The following is a 20,785-nucleotide window of genomic DNA, read 5'->3' as shown; positions in this document are numbered from 1 at the left end:
CCTTGCAGCATCTCTGGAATGTCCCCTTTTCTCTTCTGATCTGCCAACATCCTTGTACAGGGTCCTTATACTTGGACTGTTGCAATAGCCCGCAGGTAGATCTGCCTACCACAAGTCTTTGCCCACTCCAGACCATCCTCTATTCTACCACCAAAGTGATTTTCCTAAAGCTCAGATACAATTATATCACCACCACCCTCTGTACCCACCAACTCCAGTGGCTCCCATATTGCCTCCAGGATCAAATACAAAATCCTCTGTTTGGAATTCAAAGCCCCTTCATAACTTTAACCAACCTTCCTCCCTCCCTCCCTCCCTTCTTTCTTCCTTCCCCCTTCCCTCCCTCCCCCTCTTATTCCCTGAAATGTACTCTTTGATACAGTGATAAGCTTCCTTGTTGTTCCTTAAACAAGACACTCCATCTCTCAGCTCCAAACATTTTCTGTCTGTACCCATGCTTGAAATTCTCTCACTCCTCATCTCTACCTGCTGGCTTTCCTGGCTTCCTTTAAGTCCTAGCTAAAATGTCATTTTCTACCAGAAGTCTATCCCAACACCTCTTAACACTAGTCCCTTCCCTCATTTCATTATTATGTGCATGTGTCTTGTTTGTACATATTTGTTTGCTTATTGTCTCTTCCATTAGATTGTGAGCTCCTTGGGGGCAGAGGCTGTCTTTTGCCTCTTTTTATATACCTGGCACATAGTAGGTGCTTAATAAATGTGTGTTGACAGACTGAATCTCTCCCTTTATTTTGGCTCTTCCTCTGATAACTCCAAACATACCAAGATTTTCCCTAGCCCTAAAAATTTCCCATTGTCTTGTTAAGCTGTAGTCTTATATCTTTCTTCCTTTTCACAGCCATACTTAGAGGAAAAATTCTCCTGTCTACATCTTCTCTTCTCACTCACTTCTCAACCCCTTGCAGCTCCTGGCTTCCAGCTTCATCATTCACCAGAAATCGCTCCACAGTTACCAATGGTCACTTACAAAATCTTAACGGCTTTTTCTCAGTCTCTTTTCTGGATTTTCATGACTACTTTTTCTCAGTTATCCTCTTACCTGTCTGTCTGATCTTTCTCAGACTTCTTTCTGAATCGTTGTTGATATTCCTCTTTTTAGCTCTTGAGTATGCTCCTAGGCTCTGTCCTGGAACTTCTTTTCTCTCTATATATTTTTTCAGCGACTGTATCAATTTCTATGGGTTCATCTCTACACAGATGACCCCATATCCAGTCCTGGTCCCTTTCTTGAACTCCATTAATAGGATCACTGACAGACTATTGGATGTTTCAAAGTAGATGACCTATAGGCATCTCTAACTCAAGAAGTCCAAAACAGAACTTATTATCTTCGGTGGCGCCCCCCCTCCTTTTTCTAGTTTTTGTGTTACTGTAGATAATACCATCATTCTTTAATACCCACAATCATCTTTGATTCTTTGTTCTCCCTCATCCCATATAGCTTATTAGTTGTCAAATCTTGTTTCTATCTCCATAACATCTCTCATGTCTGTCCTCTTGTGTCTGCTCACATGGCTATTGCCCTTTTTCAGATCCTTATCACTCTTCTTCTGGACTATTGAAATAGTCTTTTAATGTGTCTACCTGCCCTAAGTCTTTACCCTCTCTAGTCCATATTCCAGAGTGCTTAATTAAGTCCAGCAGTTCCCGGTTCTCTAGAATCACATACGAACTTCCCTGCCGTTTAAAGCCTTTCACAGCCTGCCTCCAACCAGCCTAATTATACATTACTCCCTTTCATGTACTCATTGGTCCAGCCAGACTTCTTGCTTGGGCTTCTTGCTATTTCTCAGTGAGATTATATATCTCAGTGCCTTTGCCCATGCTTGTTTTCCATGCCTAGAATGTATTTCCTCCTCCCCTTTGCATTGTAGAATCCCTAGTTTCCTTCAAAGCTTAGTTGCAAAGTAGCTGTCCCCTTCCCCATTTACTTTTATTTACTTTGTATGTCCTTATTGTGTGTATGTGTTGTTCTCCCCAATTTCAGGTAAGCTTGTTGTGGTCAGGGACTGTTTTGTTTTTGTCTTTGGAGTGTCAGTGCCTTAAATCAAGCCTGGCATGTAAGTGGTGTTTGATAAATACTTCTTGATGATCAAGCCTAACTAAAATCAGCCATTTCCTTTACTGCCTTGGAGAAATAAAAGTATCTCTAATAAGGAGAGACAACATTTTCTCAAACTGCTAATACTGTTTAAAATTAAGAAAAAGGCGGAATGTAGTCAGCCTTCTAGAAGTACTAAGATTGTCTATAGAAACATAATTTCTGTGGGCATTTATAAAAGACTAAGTTTGTCTCTGAAACATTTCGGTTTACCAGCTGTTTTCCTTCTTTTGTGCTTCACAGAATCAAAGAATTTCAGAGTTGTAAGGGACCTCAGTGGCCCTCTAATCCGGCTGATACTTGAAAAAGATCTGTCTCACAAATGCTCACCCAGTTTTTTCCAGAGAACCTCAGATGACAGGATCCAATAGCCTTAGAAGCCACTAGATGACACAGTGGATCGAGCGCTAGTCAAGTGTATCTGAGGTCAGATCCAGCCTCAGACATGTTAGTTGGGGGATGCTGGGCAAGTGACTTAACTTCCCTCACTCTCGGTTTCCTCATCTGTAAGATGGGAATAATAGTAGTATCTACCTCCCAGGGTGATTGTGGCAATACAATAATATTTGTAGAGTGCTTTGCAAACTGTAAAGCACCATATCAATGCTAGCTTTTATTATTGTTGCCCTCTTAGGCACCCCATTTTACTGTTGAGTAGGTCTAATTATGTATCTTTACATCAAACATAAATTTGCCTCCTTACAGCTTCCTGCCCGTTGTTCTTTTTTCTGCCTATTTGAGTTAAGCAGAACAATACTTTTTTTTTGAGGGGGGCTAGGCAGTGAGGTTAAGTGACTTGCCCAGGGTCACACAGCTAGTAAGTGTCAAGTGTCTGAGGTCACATTTGAACTCAGGTCCTCCTGACTCCGAGGCTGGAGCTCTATTCACTGCGCCACTTAGCTGCCCCTAATAAATACTTTTTTCCACATAACAGTATTTCAGATACTTAGAGAATTACTCTTAGGTTTCCCCTCTGTCTTCTCATCTCTGAGCTAAAAATTCCAAATTCTTTCAACTGTTCATATGACATGAACTTGAAGCCCTTCACAGTCCTATTTGTACTACTGTAAACTCTCCAAGGTTACTGGTTTCCTTCTTTCCCAGAGCCGAATTGAGTATTCCCAGTGTGATGTGACCTCTTTATTCATGTAAATTGTACCACCCTTATTGCAGTCTAAAATTGCACAAGCTTTCTGGTCTGCTTTATCACTGTTGCTTGATATTGAGTTTACAGGCCATTGAGACATCCTGATCTTTTTCTAGCTACACCTCTCCTATCTTATGAAGTTGATGAAGATTGTATATTTACCTCTATGAAATTACCTGGTATGAACCAGGTCCCTGTGCAGGTTCCTCACTCTATTCTCCCTTTGTCTTTCTTCCCCCATTTCCCTGTTATCTGTTCCTTCTCTCCTTTCTGACTGTGGTAATAAAGACAAATTTCATGTCAGCAAATATTCACCTATTCCTCTAGTCACTGACTCCAGATACCATTAATGAATCCTTAAGATAGATAAGTAGTGAATGCTAAATTATGTCCTGTCATATAATGATGAAAGATATAATTAAATTAGCTCTTGTGACTAAGTTATTCTTTTCTCAAGAGGTCATTGTAAACAATGCTAATCTCTTTATTATGTGGTCTAAGAAGCAAGTAGAGTTTGTGTAGTCTTTTACTTACAAAAATCCATCACATGCATAATATACATATAAGGAGATACTGCAGCCTTCCTCACCTCTCCATACTGTTGTGGAAGCTGCAGAAGCTTTTGTATCGATACTATTTTTGTTGCTTCCTGAAGGAAACAATACCCTTTAAGGCCTTGCCACCACCCTTTAGGAGCCTGCATTCTTGTCGGAGTCACTGCTTATAGAGACTTCCCACAAAAATTGGAACCTTTGTGGAAACAGTCCCTGTCTCTTCTGTCTTGACAGCCAGTATGACGCAGAGGGTGAAGAACGGGGTAACACCTCTCAGCCCTTGGACTGTTGAAGATGTTTTTGGCGTCTCTATTTGGAATACTAAATGCACTTTCATAGAATTGTTTCCCTGCCACCAAATCTGTCCTGTCGACCCATTGAAGTTCTATATCCGCACCCTTCTTGGTATGCCCTTTCCCAGAAATACATCCTTCATAATAAATAATAAAAAAAGAGAGGGAAAAATTCCGCAAAATTAGGCAGCATATAAACTTAATCAGACTATATATGCAACATTTCCAAACCCATGGTCCTCATTATCTCCGTTAAAGGAAAGGGAGGTACATCTTCTCAACTTCCTCAGGGCCAAACTTGGGCATTTCAGTTGCTCAGCATTCAGTGGTTATTTTTGTTCTTTCAACTTGTATTATAGTGATTACATATAATATTTTTCTAATTCTGCTTACTTCACTTTGTGTCAATTCATGTAAGTCTTCCCATGTTTCTTTGAATTCTTTATCTTTGTCATTTTTTTAATAGCAAAGTAATATTCTGTGTACCAGTTTACTTAGCCATTCCACCATGGTTGGACACCTACTTTGTTTCTTCTTATTTTTTACCTCAAAAAAATTTGCCCGTAAAAGCACTGCCATAATTGTCAGTTAAATAATATTTGTACCATACTTCATAAAAAAAATAGACTTTTATACACTGGCATAATACCACTATTCCTATGGGAAAATAAATTTTAAGTTTTAAACAAATGTTTTGTAATCATTAATAGGTTGGGATCTGCAAAACAAAACCAATACTTTTATGAGCTCCTGACTGATGAATCCTGTATTAAATGACCTAGTCAAATGAATACAGTCTCATACTTAGGAATAGAAAATGTAGAAGATGGGGGCAGCTAGGTGGTGCAGTGGACAGAGCTCCAGCCTTTGAGTCAGGAGGACCTCAGTTCAAATCTGGCCTCAGATACTTGATACTTACTAGCTGTGTGACCCTGGGCAAGTCATTTAATCCCTGATTGCCTCACAACAAAAGAAAAAAAAGACCCACAAAATGTAGAAGATAAAATGGTCAATTCTGATTACATGAAAATCTCATTTACATAGTTTTTTCAAGTTTATAAAATATTTGGCCAAAATAAATCTGTGAGGTAGATAGTATAAGTGCTATTATTTCTATTTTATAGTTATGGAATCTCAGATTTCAGAGAAGTTAAATGACTTTTTCATGATAATTGTTGGGGTCTTGGAATGGCCGTTTGACTTTATATAATCTTATTTGAACCTCACAGTAACCATCTGAGGAAGATGCAGTGGTGAGCAAATTAACTGCAACAAAGTTAATTAAGTGTTTACTTTATAAACTTTATGATTTTACGTCCTAAAAAAAACCTTTTATTATGTGACATGACCTTCTTTTGCTGTACTTCTTTTATTCTTTTGATTTAATTTTTTTTAAATAAAAATTCATTATATATGTATAGCCTGTATCAGATTGTGCACCATCTTGGGAAGGGAGATGGTGAGGGAGGGGGTGAAAAATTTAAAACTCAAAAGCTTGTGAAAGTGATTGTTGATAATTTAAAATAAATTAATTAAAAATTTAAAAAAATTCGTTTGCTCTCCTTCCTGCCTTCCCCTGGCCTGTTGATAAAAAAGAAAAACAAGGCCCTTATAACAGATATGATTTTTAAAAAACCAAATTCTGTCATTAGCCATGTGTAAAAAAATATATATCTCAAATTGAATCTTGACTCCAATGTCTCTGTCTAGAGTTTATTGGCATGGTTTATGATCAGTCTTGGAAATGTGGTTGGTTAATGTGTTAATAATAGTTCTTAAGTCTTTCAAAGTTGTTTTGTCTTTAAAATGTTATTATGCAAATAATTTTCCTGGTTCTGTTTGTGTTACTCTGTGTCAGTTCATATAAGTCTTCCTAGGTTTCTCTGAAACTCATAATTTTTTATGATGCAATAGTGTTGTTAAATTGACATGTACCCAGTTCTTTGCCACCACAAAAAGATTTGCTATAAAAAATTCATGTACCTTAGGATCCTATTCTTACTTTTTTTGATTTCCTTAAAGTATAGGCCTAGTAGTGGTATCTCAAGGGCAAAGCATAGTAACCTTTTGGATATAGTTCTAAATAGTTTTGTTGAATGGCAGGACTAATTCATAGTTCCACTATGAATGTATTAATATGCCTGTTTTGCCACAGCCCCTCCAAGAGTTGTCATTTTCCCCTTTTTTGGTCAACTTTGCCAATCTCATGGATGTGAGGTGGAACCTCAGAATTGCTTTAACTTTTATTCCTTTAATTATCAGTGACTTGGAGCATTTTTTAAAATATGGCTATTGATATCTGGGATTTCTTCCTTTGAAAAATGTCTATTCATATCCTTTACTTGTCATTTGGGAAAAGGCTTTTATTCTTGCAAATCTGAATCCATTTAATATGTTTTATATGATCTGTCATTAAATGCACTTTTCCAGGTCTAACCTTGATTATTATAGTTCATAAATTTAATGGGGTTTAAATTAGGCCTATTTCTAGGCCCTTGAAACATATTTATCTCCATCATTTGTGTAAATTTTTTAATCTTTCATGTTGTATGGCATGGTGGATTGCCATGATGTACTCCATTTACATTTGGGAATTTCTATAGTTCTGGAACAAGCCACCTTCTCAGTATATCAGTATGTTTATTATAGTTCATTTTCTCAATAGGGACAAGATTTATAAGGCCACCAGATATAAAAAAAAATCCCAAAAACATTTTAGGGATATTTGTGAGTGTTTTATGGTCTCATATCATACCCAGATCTTATAGGTTTACCTTGACTACTTTTGTTAATTTTGGTGTAAGACTGAATAAAAAAAAAGTTATATTGGTAAAAATTACATTTTCCTATCTTCAGTGCTCCAGTCTTTGTATTGTCTCACCTATGACAAGCATCTTTTCTGCATAGTAATGTCGAACAGCATTTTTTTTTTATTAAACTGTTCTTCTTGGTGTTCTATCTTCAGGAACTCTGAATTGTACTGTAGAGGAATCAGGAACAACCCCTTCAGCTGTCAGAACCCTCAGAAGGTCTTTTGTTTTCTGAGGATTAGTTAAGCTGTTGTCCAGCAGTAGTTTTTCAGTCCTTGGCATTGTGTCTACTCCCTTCCCCATCTCCCCAACCCTTATTTTTGACCATACTTTTTTCTATGATTCAGTCCAGCTGTTCTGTCTCATTGTTAGCATACTTGAGCTTGACTTTCTCCACACCAGCAGCTGCAGCAATATCTCTTAACAATCATTAAAGTTGTTATTTTAGAACAATTTTTACAAATTTCCTTGGATTAATATTTATTCTTCAAAACCATAGAATTAAAAATATTACAAAAGAAAGCAATGAAATGTGTATGGCATGAAAGCCAGCTGGGGAAACCAGCTCAGTTTAGTTTTGTTGGATCAAAGTTGGATGTTCTGAATCAGTTTAGTAGAGGCACACATTCCTAGCCATCACTGCCATGCTAATCCCAGGTAGTCTGTACACTGCTGTAGTAATCATCATTATTATTCCTCTTGCATACAGATGGAACTTTGAGTCCTGACAGGTTAAACGACTTGGCCATAGCTGGTCATTCTTGGCGTGTGGGGTAGCCAGTTAGTTCTGGATGCTTTATTGTTTCAAGAATGAAATTGCAAGTTTGGAGAGTGTACTGCAGTTATCTCTTGACTCTCATGATGGCCTAGGTGCTTCTTGAATACTTCCCACAGCTATAGATTTTCTCGGTTGAGCCAGAAGATACTTACTCACGTGTTGATTTTGCCTTTAATTATTTCTTTCCCCTTTTTTGCAGAGACGGGCTTCCAACCATGGGCATGCCAGAAAAAGAGCCAAGGTGAGAGAGCCACAATTACTGCCTTTTGTCCAGGAGCATTGATCACTATTGCTGTGATCAACTTATCATACCTATCTAATTTTCTCAGTTGACATGGGTAAAGCTTTCTCAAGATCTTTTCTCTAAGCCTCTCCAGCTATCTCAAACCATCTCTTCAAGTTCCTGTTATGATGTTGTGGCTCTATTGTTCCTTTTCTGAGAGGGAGCAGTCTATCACCAGCCACCCTCCTTTGAGCCAGAGTGAATTGTGCTAGTTCTGTTGGAAGTCCTTCTCACCAGTGGCCTTCAGGAACATGCTGACCATGTACATTTTTCCTTGTAATAAATCATGTTCCCAATAAATGTTCCCATTTTATAAGAGAAGAGACAACAATTTTGAATAGCTTAATTATATAGAATTATTAGCATTTTGGGTTAAGGGATTTTTTTAAATTAATATTTAAAAAGTAATACTAAAAAGATAATTTTAGGCAAAGGTGTCAAGGGGATATATAAGGTGTTAGCAAAGTAACAATTTATTAATTAGTGGAGGGAGCAGTAAGGGACAAAAACATCTCCTGCAGTGGAAATGGTTATTTCTGTGTTGCTCGTGTTTGCCCAAAGAAATACATGGTTTAGAAAAGCTATAATGGTGTATGTATCTGGTCTGATGTGGTGGGGAGAGGTGTGTGTGGTGTGTGTGCACACATGCATGTGTACATGCCATGAGCCATAGTGTGATAAACCATCTCTGTCTCAGCTGTGATGGAAAAGGTCCCCACAGACTTTCCTTCTACTAGCTCCTTGGTAATAACAATCTGGATGTGCTTGCAGCTTTTTATAGCCTTATCTCACCACATAATCAGTCATAAGCTTCTAAAGAGCAAAGACCACATCTTGTACTTCTTTTCTTGTGCACTCCAACACCTGGCTTTGTGCACACAGTAGATGAGAAGATCATAGGGACCTCAGGGACCATCTAGTCCAACTTTCTCATTGTACAGATAAAAATGTGTTCAATGGTTATTTTTAATTGATTTAAATAATTCACATCATAATAACCAACGTGGTAAACAGGGCTCCTTAAACTTTTTCCACTCAAAATCCCTTCAGTGCTTCTTAAACTGTGTGTTGCAACCCCATATGGAGTTCAAGTCCCACCTCCGACACATAGACCCTGGGAAAGCCACTTAATCTTTGATGCTATAAGTATTAATCTGAATCTTTTAATACTATAAGTTTCAGAATAGTTGCTGATTTCCATTTTTAGAGAATAATTTCCTCACCCACATTTCCCCATATTATTGAAATTACAGGTCCTGGCCAAAAACAAAGCAGAATAAAACAAATCCCAACATTATGGTCCCTAATATTTTACACGCGCAAGTAGGAAAGATGCTAAGAAAAATATAGGAAGAATTAGCTTATTATACTCAAAGGAAATCTTGGTATGACACATTTTTGACAGTGTTGAGGAATTGATTTACATGATATCTAGAAGAGGGAAGGATACAAACATGCACATTCATTATTAATACTGAAAAAGGCATTTGAGAAAATATAACTCAGCTTATATGTCTGCTTTATTCTTTTTTTTACCAATTTTGTGAAAGTAATTGACACACTAATTTTGGTAGTAGCAAAAAACAAAATAAAACAAAAACAATACCTCAGATAAACAGGACTCAGTAGGTTCCTGTTGATTGGGGGAATGGTTAGACAAACTGCAGCATATGAATGTAAGTGGAATATTTTTACTTCTTAAGAAATTATAAATGGTTCAAGGAAACTCAAAAGTACTTCTATGAACTGGTTCAGATCAAAGAAAGATTAACCAAGGGAACAATATATCTATTGTTGACAAAGTAATGTAAACAAAAATACCAAGAGGCAGTTGAATTCAAGTTCAATGGCCATTATTGGTTTCGGGGGCACAGATGACAAAATACCATCTTCTTCCTCTTAATAAATGCTGAATATTGGATACAATGTCAAGCTAGTTTGATGTATTGGTTGGTTTTGTTTAACTTTTTGGCTCTGTTATAAGGGAGTTGAGGGTTGAATTAGATCAGGAATTGAATGGTATGAAGTAAAAAGATGTTGTCGAACCTTTCTTTATGAAGAAAGTGTTAATAATACAAACTAAACTTAAGAGTGTATTGTGTATACATTTAGGGGGAAGGGACAGAATCAGTAGTGAAACTTTTACTAGTATACCCCTGGATGTGACTATCTTCTAGCTACTGTGTGTTAAAAGACACTATTTGAACCTTCTTCTTCCTGACTTCAGTCAAAGCTGGTCCTCCATCTGCAACATGACATCTTATGGTCATGCAGTTGACTGGAAAGTTCAATTTCCACTTTGCTTGTTGTCAGTTATAAAAATTCGTTTGAGTAAGTAGAGCAAAAAGTTGCTTTGAAGTCTCTACCCCAGGGCAGGTAGATGGCGCAGTAGATAGAGTACTGGCCCTGGAGTCAGGAGGACCTGGCTTCAAATCCGGCCTCAGACACACAACACTCACTAGCTGTGTGACTCTGGGCGAGTCACTTAACCTCAGTTGCCTCACAATAAATGAATGAATGAATGAATAAAGTCTCTTCTCCAACAGGATATCTCCTATTCTTATGTTAAAAACAGAAATAGCTTTGTTCAGCAGCTCTGATTATGTGTCAGGTGGGACATACATGTCGAAGGCATTTGCCATGTTACAAGGACATGTAATAGCACAAATAGATGCGGGATTTCCTATAAATGATAAGACTTTCCAGATGTTCTTGTTGGCGGATGTCAAACCCCAGGCCATCATAGCCTCTATCTTGTAACCACTCCCGAGTTTGATATAACTATCCACACAGAAAAAACCAAGTGGATAAAGAATGGATGCCCATTGTTCAGATGATGATATGCGATGATATGCCATTGGATGGATGACTTATAATGCCATGTACTGAATGGGGTAGAGAGGGTTCCATAAATATGTATTATGGATTATACCACATATATATGCACATTGAATTAGGCCTAGAATTGAATAGGAGAGGATAATGCTGGGACTCCCAGCTTCTTCTTCAAATAGAGCCTCTTTTTTTTTTAACAACAGTATTTTTCCAGTAATGCCGTATGATTAAGCATGGAGTGACAGTTAATGATGAATGAATTCTAAGTCACCCAAAGGAGAATGGAGAAACACATGCTAAACATGAGTAGACTGCAGAACCTTACCATTGAAGAATTGTTCAAAAGTGGGCTTAAAAGTTATCAAAGTTGTATGACTGAAAAAGGAGGTGAGATGACAATGATTCTCTGCATGAGGATGGAAGAGGTGATGGCTGAACACTCTGTGTGCTGTGATAGCGCTTCTGTGATGCCCAGAGGATGAGCTATACTAGGTTTTGGGCTACCCTGCAAAGACCTTGATTCATTCACTTAAGAATGTGCTGCAGGGATACTGTGCTGTCATTCCTTCTGAACTCCCTAAGGATTCTGCCAGTATGGATCAACTAATATCTGGGTTTTAGTATTTCTTACTTTTGCTTCTTAAAGCAGCTGAGGTCTCTCCCTCTTTTCTCAATAGCTTCACAATTAAGTGACCATCTGATCCCAGACATACATTTTAAGGAAACCTTCACCTCCCTTTTTTAGCTAACCTTGAATAAACCCAAGAACATTCCAGGCCCACATACACATTTCCCTCAACCGATGACTTTTGGTCAAAGATCCCAAATCATAGCAGGAATCAAAGGGAGTAGATAACACCTTGGTTCTCATGAATGACCATCCTGGAACTCCTGAAAAGGAGGGGGCATTTCTATTACATATTAAAGATGAGACTTTTCCTATGCAAAAAAGGGAAGGCTTTGGAAAGCCATCTTTGAAGCTGCCCAAGGAAGGAAAGAAACAAAATAAGTTGCCAGAACTGCACTAAGTGCTTTACAAATACTTCATTTCATCCTTACAACAAGGTGCGGCTATAATACTCATTTTACAGTTGAGGAAACTGAGGCAGATGTGCAGTGATTTACCTAGGGTCACATAGCTAATAAATATCTCAGGTAGGAATTGAACTCAGATCTCCTGACTCCAGGTCTCGTGCTCTATCCATTGTGCCATTTAGCTGCCTCTGGGCAGAACTGTCACAGCATTGTACTAACCTGAATTTGGAGGCCAAAAGTATCCCATTCCTGTCTCCATTGGGCTGTAAAGAATATTCTTCTTTTAGTCTCTGTTGGACATGTGTGGGTTTCCATTTCCTGTCCCTAGTGTGTATGCTTGGATTACCACATAATAACTCATTTCCATTTCATACACATCCTGCTGATACTAAGAGAGATTATTATGAAATAACACTTTCAACCCTGAAAAAAAAAAGTATTTGCCACCAAATGAAAGAATTGGAATGAGTTGGAAAAACTGATTAAGTATCCTCATTTTTTTAATGAGGGATTCCTCATTCTAATCACTGTAATAAGTGGCTGTAGTTTACTTCTCTCTCAAATTATTTTGTATTTATTTTATGTATATCTTGTATTTATTTCTCTCTGTACATGTTGTGTTTCTCCCTTCCCCCCCAAGATAAGCTCCTTGAGGGCAGGGATTGTTATGTTTTTATTTTTCTATCCCTACAACTTAGCACTGTTTCTCAAATAGAGTGGGGACTTAATAGTGCTTGTGGAATTGAATTGAATTGGGTGGACCCCTTTTTTCAGATTTGCAGAAGGAAATGAACAAATGATAGGATGAAATGGGTTGAAAAAGGATGAACATATTGCTCTCTGAAGTATCTTTTTAAGTAGAGCTTGCTACAAACGTTCCATCCTCCAGTTTTTTTCTGAAAATCCAAAGGGGAACAGTGATTTATAGAAATGGTTTTTAGAATAAATTGCTTGATTCTGAGGATCATCCAGTTTATAAACTACCCCAGGCAGCCTAGTCTTTTGTAGCATGGCAATGGAGTGGAAGTCATTCATTCACCATTTTGCATACCTTCCTTCAGCTGTTCTTTCTTTGTTTTGTGGTCACTTCTCAGACAGTATGCCTTTTTGGACTTAGGTTTCTGGGTCTGGATTTGGGGCACAGATTAGGTTATTTCCCAACCATTAATGGAATAATTGCTACCAGTATTCAAGTTGTCCTTAAAAGTAGTAGACCTGCACAGACCTGCACGAGTTTGTAAAACTGTTTTGTCTGATAGGTGTTTGGCAAAAACCAGAGAGGATGCCTCTAAATTCCTTAGCTTACGTATGTCTTTATTTTTTTTCCTAGTCTAACTCTAAACTGAAGCTGGTACGGAGCCTGGCAGTGTGTGAGGAGTCCTCTGCCCCTTTTGTTGATGGGCCACTGGAAACCCAGGTATGTTCTTTCTAAGAAGAATAGCTTCTGGATTTGGTAGCTTGTTGGTTAGACATGGCAAGTAATATGAACATCTAACTTGAAAGTCAGAGGGGAGAATGGAGGAAGGAGAGTATGATCTGAAGCTGCAATAGCCATACTAAGCAGAGAAGATAGACCACCCAGGATGTTCCAGTCAAGGAAATTTAAGGGTTGAGAATAAGTTTTCTTGCCAATAATCTTTCCCTCCTACCCTGTGCAGTTGGGGCTTTTTCACCCAATTTCAATTACTAAGAGCAGTGTGTGTAGCCGGAGCTCTTCCCATAGCAGACATAGATAACCAATAGAATGAACTTTGCCTCAACTGTAAGCCTAAGAGGGATTGTTTCTTAGTAGAATGAAAAAAAAAATATTGATAAACATACTCTCTCCTGTAGAAGAGAGATTCAGATTAGCTGGCATATCCTTTCCTTTATTGACTATACTATTCTGATCCTTCTTCCCAGGATATAATTCAGTTGCATGTCAGTTGCCCCTCTGACAAAGAGGAAGAGAAGTCCATGAAAGATGGATCTGAAAAAGAAGACAAAGACAAAAATAAAGAAAAGGTCCCAAGGAAAATGCTGTCTAGAGGTAAGGTATTCCCCTTCCCTAGAAACTCCCTGAAAGAATCTTCCCCTTCACAGGTTGGGTCTTCTCTTCCTAAGTCCTTGATTCCACTGGTCTTACCTGTCCAATTTGGAGTATCTTGCTAACTGCATGGTTCCTTGGGGGAGGAGATATGTAGATTATTTCCTTTTCCTTCTTACCCTGTCCTACACTTGAGTTCCAGGAGATATTCCAACTATATTAGTACTACCTCAGAGGCGGACATTTCAGGCAGTTATGATATATATTTTAATAGAGATGGAAGTATTAAGAATAATGCCAGGTAAACCAAAAATTGCTTATATTTGACTTTTGAATGCAGAATGAATTATATGAAACTTTAAATGCAGAGTTACCTTCCTAATTATCTTTTTCTTTTAAACTTCTTGACTGATGATAAGATATTCTCAAGCCATGTTGAGTGACAAGAGGAAGGCATTCCATATTAAAAATTTCCTTTGGATCCACTTTGTGAATGATTTATGCTTAGACTCTAAATGTTGAAGCACTATCTGCTCCATCTACCATTTTCTCCCTGAGCTGGAAACAACCCATTCTGTCATATTCAGGACATTCAATTAAATACCTAAGAGTCAAGAGGTATTTTTCAGTATGATACTGATGCAGTATTGTGGTGTAGATTCCTAATTTTGTTAGTGTCACAGGGTTGGCCTGTTGGGATAACAACTTTTGGTTTTGGTCTTTGGTTTTGCTGTTTCAATTCCTTATTGTGTGGATCTTTCTCTCCTGACTTAATCAAGACTATTGTATGGGGTCATTAGTCTGTTTTACTTATTTTGTGTATTTTTGTTATTGTGATTCCAGACTCCAGTCAAGAATATACAGACTCCACTGGAATAGACCTACATGAATTTCTAGTAAATACACTGAAAAAAAACCCAAGGTAACAGTAGTGTTTAAAAATGGGATGGACCTAGGTTAAGGGGTAGACCATCATGGTAGAGGAAAGGTAAATCATGCGCCTGATCTCTTATTATTAGAATCCAGAGTCTTCAGAGTAGAGTTTAATTTTGTGAAAGATTCATATTGCCAATTGAGATTTCTGATTTTGGAATGTTGGGGGAGGGAAATCTATGGAGAAATTGTAGCTGTACAGGGGAGCGTAAAAATGAAGGCATAGGATGTTTACAAAGAACATAGACGTTTTTTTAAAAATTATTTTATATGACAAGCTAGACACTTAGCATAAAAATCCTGTAGATAACGATCAAAGCAATGTAGAACAATGATTATAAAATAATTGAATGTGTGTTTATATTAATATGGCCACCCGCAGAATATCTTCCAGAAGAACATTAAACACATTAAAAACAAAGTGAAAAAATAAGGAAAAAGGGGGGAAAGTGAACAGATTGGGTGGTTTGACTTTCTTGTTTTTATTTTTGTTTTTTAACAACACAGTAGCATAGACTGGTGAAACCTGGACAGCCTTTGTATCACCATCTGCTAAGGAGGGTTGGAAAATATTCTTCATCTATGATTTTTGGAGGGTTGTGTTTTCATTCTTTTAAACAGTTAGGGGTACTTTTTAATATCTTTTAAACAGGGACAGAATGATGCTGCTAAAGTTAGAACAAGAGATTCTGGAATTCATTAATGACAACAAGTAAGTAGCATATGTATGAAACACATTTTTGGAGGGGAGGAGGTCCTTACAGGAAGAAATCTTAGACCGTGTCTTTGGATAGTATATTTTTACCTTAAAATCTGAATTTTAAAGTAAGTACTCACTAGGCACCAAAAAGAGAGAAGCAGCCAAAATAGGAGTCATTGTGTGTGTATAAGCCAAAAAAAAAAAAAGGTTTTTGGTCTTTTTTTCCAGCTACCAGCATAGGCCAGAAACAAAAATCAGTTATTTCTTTTCAACAGTCCCTGTCCTAAATTCTACTGTTCCTTCATCGCTTGGCTTTTCCCACCATTTCCCTACTGAGTCCCCATTTTGAATATATTGGCACAAAGTAAAGTGCCTTGGATACAAGAGGTGTAGGAAAAGCCTATTGGTTCACATTGAACATATCTCCCTTATAATGTTCCTCTTTTTCTTAGAAAACTATCTGGTTCAGATACTTTCAAACAAACAAAGAAAAATCATGTCTCTTAAATTGATTTTTTTTTCCTTTGTGCTCTTTTATTCTCTTCCCAACTTTGGGGCTGTCCCCAGTAACCAGTTCAAGAAATTTCCTCAGATGACCTCATATCACCGGATGCTATTACACCGGGTTGCTGCCTATTTTGGAATGGACCACAATGTTGACCAAACTGGAAAAGCTGTCATCATCAACAAAACCAGTAACACAAGGATGTAAGCAAGAGGGCAAAAACTAGAAAAGCTCTCCTTTACCTGGAAAATGTAGGGTCAGGTGTTTGCGCATTAAGGGAAGGGTATGGTATGCTGCCAACTCATTCTTGGACCTGTCACATCAGTTCCTATGCTCCTGTGTTTTTGTTTGTTTTCAGTAGTCCTGCATTAGTTATACTTTTTTTTTTTTGGTGAGGCAGTTGGGGTTAAGTGACTTGCCCAGGGTCACACAGCCAGTAAGTATCAAGTGTCTGAGGTCAGATTTGAACTCAGGTCCTCCTGACTCCAAGGCTGGAGCTCTGTCCACTGTGCCACCTAGCTGTCCTGCATTAGTTACATTTTTAAGTTTTTCAGCAACTTCAGGCCCTTTTAAGAAACAGGCAGAAGAAATAGCATAAATCACCTTTCCCTAGAAGATGAACTCAAGCTTTTCCACTTAGATTCTCCTGAGATATTACAGGTGTAACCCTAGGACAGAAAAGTCAAGTAGGGATAAAAGAATGGGATCTAAACATTTTAAGGAGATCCCTGTATTTGTAGTGAAGTGTTACCTCCCTGGGATCACTTCTAATAAGCACCAACTGAATTGACAGTTGTAGACCATGAGAGAATAAATCCAGTCTACTTTCTAACAGAAGGGTCTCTTTCTTTCCCTAACATTCTCCCACAACCCCAGCCCTGAACAGAGGTTCTCAGAGCATATCAAAGATGAGAAGAATGTAGAATTTCAACAGAGGTTCATCCTGAAGAGAGATGATACCAGCATGGACCGGGATGATAACCAGGTGACGACTCGAGAGGGGAGGGGCAGCTCTACGGAGAAAGTTTTCAGTGAGAGAGAAACTGGGAAGAGAGGGGAATTTTTATGAAATAGAGAAAAGGTTTAGAACTTGTATCCAGCCACATGGAGCATACCTTTACTCAGCTGTTTGAGTGCATTTGTTGATCTGGAAGCTACCCTTTGAATCCCAGAGAAACAGTACTAAGTTTTACTGGATTTTCTCGGTTTTTTTATGTGGAACTCCTATACCCTTCTCAGATACCATCCCAATGCATCCCTAACCCTTCCTTGTGGTATTATTTGACAGAGCAGAGTCCCTTCCTGCTTCTTCAGCCTCCATATAAATAGATATTTCTGTAGTAAGTGGGGAATTGTTCAGGGCATCCCAAAAGCCAACCCTATACCTCTCCCACTTGTCTGCAGTCAGATATGTTCCTGAACACTAGAAAAACACATAGGTAGGTAGTGGTATAATTTACCCAGGATAAAGGTGATTCTGATCCCTTTTCCCCCAATCTTTTAGTCATTTTCTACAACTCCTTCCACTCAAGGTGAGTTAGTTACATTGACTTTTGATGTTGGGTTCCACAAATAATATCCCCTTTACAGTACTCTCCTGTGGGGAAGCCTGTCCTCTCCCTGCTGAGCTCCCAGTTAATTTGCTCCAGGTTTCATTTACTGGCCTGGCTGCTGCCTTGACCTTGTGATCTCCTTTAGGCAGTAATTGCTTTTGCTGGGTTAGTTTTCCCTCTTCTTTCTGAGTTGATCAGTTTAGCTAAATGAGGACTCAGTTTCTGATGTAGTCTCCAAAGGGTAGTAGGAAGAGAGCAAAAGAAGAAAAGCTATATGGAATTTGGAGGACCTAGAGAGCAGTTGATATAATTCTATCTAGTCTCTGTGTGATAAGTAGTGTCCCATTTTTATTCCTAACTGGGATGTAGGGTGCTGTGAAGAAAACAGGAGCATTTTCTGTGGGCATATGTGAGAGATATTCCTAGGTTGGAGCATCATGATGGTCGTGGACAAACTGGGCCTGGTTGGGAAAAACAAAGCACAACAGCCTTTCCATGCCAATACCCTTCTTTCCATATCTCCAGTGGTCTATTTTGTATGAATTAGAAATTTTCCAGATCTAGAGGCAAATTGAGTTAGAGGAGTTATGTAACTTATACATACCACTCAACTTTGTTCTTCATATGTAACGGAGCTGGCTCTGGGCCCTCCCTCATCTGTTGCACTTGGTGAGCAGGGATTATACAGATGAGGACTGATGTCTATTTGGAATTAGGCTTTAGAAGGACATCTGGTGGAGTGCGGGTTCTTGAGAAACCCTGGTTACAGAGACCCCCAACTAGCCAAAATGTAACTCTCCTGATGCTTACAACTACTCACTGGGGATTGGTAGGTCAGAATGAATAGTTCACTGCAATAGCCCTCTTCTTCAGGGTGCTTTATTTATGCCTTTCAAAGCTACTGAATTAAAAGTTAGATTCTCTTAGTGGTTCCCCTCAGATATTCATGTGGTCTCTCATCTCACCCAAGATCCTTTACCTTCTAAGAGAATCTAAGAATGTATCACCTATAGTTTCCAGAGTAGAATGATGTTCAGTAGTCATATTCGTTACTAGACATACCAAGGAGCTAGAAAAAAGGAATGGGAGATCTGACCTGAGGTGGAGAGGTGGTGTTTCTGCCAAGCCTGCCCTTTGCTATAAAATTACACTCCTTTCTACATTTGTAAAATTAACCATTTCTTGGTTCTTAGCCCCTTGGGCAACACAGTGTGCATCCTTCTTTCTTCTCTTCCAGCCCTACTTCTGTCTGTCCTTCTGCCCATCCAGCCTTCTTGTTGAACCTTCTCTTTATTCTTTCTTGTTTTCCTTTGTCCTTTCCTCTTTATTTCGCTGTTTAATCACACACACACGCACACGCACACGCACACACGCACGCGCACATATATGCACATATACTAGTCTTCTATCCCTCTTCCTCCCTCTAATGGCCATAGCCAGCTATAAGATTAAAGAGCCTAGTTGACAGTTGTGCTTTAGAATTTATTTTCAATGTCTTGTTGCCTAAACCATGTATAGTTTACATTTTCAGGTTGAGAAAATAGTGAATTAAAAAGGAGAGGTTTAAGCTGGCCCATTATTAAAATTTTCTCCTTAAACTCTGCTAAGGTTATAACTGTTTCTCTTCCTTATCTGACTTCTTTCTACTCCTCACTCTCCTTCCAAGACAGTATTTTATTTTCCAGGGTTATTGTAGGCTCTCACTGGCTGGAGAGGTACCTTATTGTTGCAGAGAAGCAGCCTGATCTATATATAAATGGTTGCTCTTCTTGATTCTTTGGGAGGTAAAGAGAGTACCTCTTACCATCCCTTTCCCCTCACTTCCCCTCTACCCAAATCTCTGTCTCCCAAACTGCATGGTCAGATGTACCCAGTGAAATCTGCCCAAGATTAGGGTTTTTTTTCCCCAGTTTTTTGATGGCAACTATAAACTCTCCCGGTTTCTCTTCCTTGCTGGTGTGCAGTGAGCTTGCAGTACGAGGAGAACTTAACTAGCTTAATTCTGCTCATCGATCTAGATCAGAGTTCCATTACAGGATGGAAGGAGGAGCAAGTCAATAGAAGAGAGAGAGGAGGAATATCAAAGGGTTCGAGAGAGAATATTTGCCCGAGAGGTAAGTGTAGCTTCTGAGAGTTGTCAGCCCATAGTTCTTAGTGCTTTATCTTTGATACTGTGAATGGAATGAATCTTCCATAAATAAATGTTTAAAAACCCAACATCGACCAACTCCAGATTTGACCTCCAAAATTAAGAGTCTGTTGAAGGAGCTACAGATTTTTATCTGTATTATTCTCAATGTGTATTTGTTGTGTAGTGGGCAAGGAGAGCTGAAATTTGGAGCTGGCTGAGTTTGGTAGACCTGATAGATTGAAAATAGAATTGGTTTGAGCAGGGCATCTGGGAGGGCCCTAAGCTTTGCCCATCCCACCCTTCCCACCACCCCTCCAACTTCTACTTCCCAGTTTTAGGCGTCATTGCCCCCAAGGGGCAGATTTACAATCTGTGTGGCTAATACATCCATCTTGTTTAGTCACCCTAGTTTTAAGGATGTTGGTGATTTCAGAAACACGGGACTGGTGTCCATTCTCTCTGAGTTCCTTATTTCCAAAAGCATAGAGAACACCACTGTTTCCCACTCAATATCCTACACTGCCCTTTGAAACAAGGAGCCTCTTTCTACCTATGTATGTTTCTTACTTTATACTTTTTTGAAACACAGCTGGGTCCATGGCCTTTGGCACGTGGGCAACATCCTTCTCTAAGGCAGTTGGGCCATGTCCGATGTTCTTGGTCCCAAAGTTCTGTTGGTCTGCCTCTGCATACTAGGAGAAAAGGAGGGGCAGTAGGAATACAGGAGTTTTTAGTCAAGAGAGGATAGCATTAACAGCTACCAATCATACTTAGATGAAGAACCAACATTCCTTTCTGGTCAGTAGAATGGTCACTTAAGATATGCTTAGTTCTGACCCCACTATCCATTCAAACCCTCACTTCCTGACTCCTTTCCCTTCTCCTCCTAATTACCCTTCTCCCCACCCTCAAAATGCTACTTCTTACTGTCACTCAGCTCAGAAGAATGAAGTGGGGTAGGGAAGACATTTCAATAAAATTGAGCTTTCTCCATTGCCTCAGAAGACCCAAGTCCTTCCACAGGACTTAATTTGGAACACTTGTGCAATAAGTTTCCTTTCCCAAAGCCCAAAGAGA

General features: G+C 38.8%; 1 protein-coding gene across 2 annotated transcripts in view; it reads left to right on the top strand.

The window, feature by feature from the left end:
* Positions 1–20,785, top strand: part of R3HDM2 (R3H domain containing 2) — a 147,527-nt gene that overhangs the window by 93,996 nt on the left and 32,746 nt on the right. For both annotated transcript variants that reach the window (XM_078146006.1, XM_078146007.1), the window contains exons 4-11: positions 7,907–7,948; positions 13,191–13,277; positions 13,763–13,889; positions 14,730–14,808; positions 15,472–15,531; positions 16,087–16,227; positions 16,901–17,009; positions 19,596–19,691. In XM_078146006.1, coding sequence (XP_078002132.1) covers positions 7,907–7,948; positions 13,191–13,277; positions 13,763–13,889; positions 14,730–14,808; positions 15,472–15,531; positions 16,087–16,227; positions 16,901–17,009; positions 19,596–19,691 — 741 coding nt within the window. The remainder of the gene's footprint in view (positions 1–7,906; positions 7,949–13,190; positions 13,278–13,762; positions 13,890–14,729; positions 14,809–15,471; positions 15,532–16,086; positions 16,228–16,900; positions 17,010–19,595; positions 19,692–20,785) is intronic.

The sequence above is a fragment of the Phascolarctos cinereus genome, unplaced genomic scaffold (genome assembly GCF_003287225.1).
Source record: "Phascolarctos cinereus isolate Bilbo 61053 unplaced genomic scaffold, phaCin_HiC Scaffold_1;HRSCAF=81, whole genome shotgun sequence".
In the NCBI taxonomy this organism is placed as follows: Eukaryota; Metazoa; Chordata; class Mammalia; order Diprotodontia; family Phascolarctidae; genus Phascolarctos; species Phascolarctos cinereus.
Note: the sequence above shows the minus strand (reverse complement) of the source record. Positions and strands in the feature narration are given on the sequence as shown.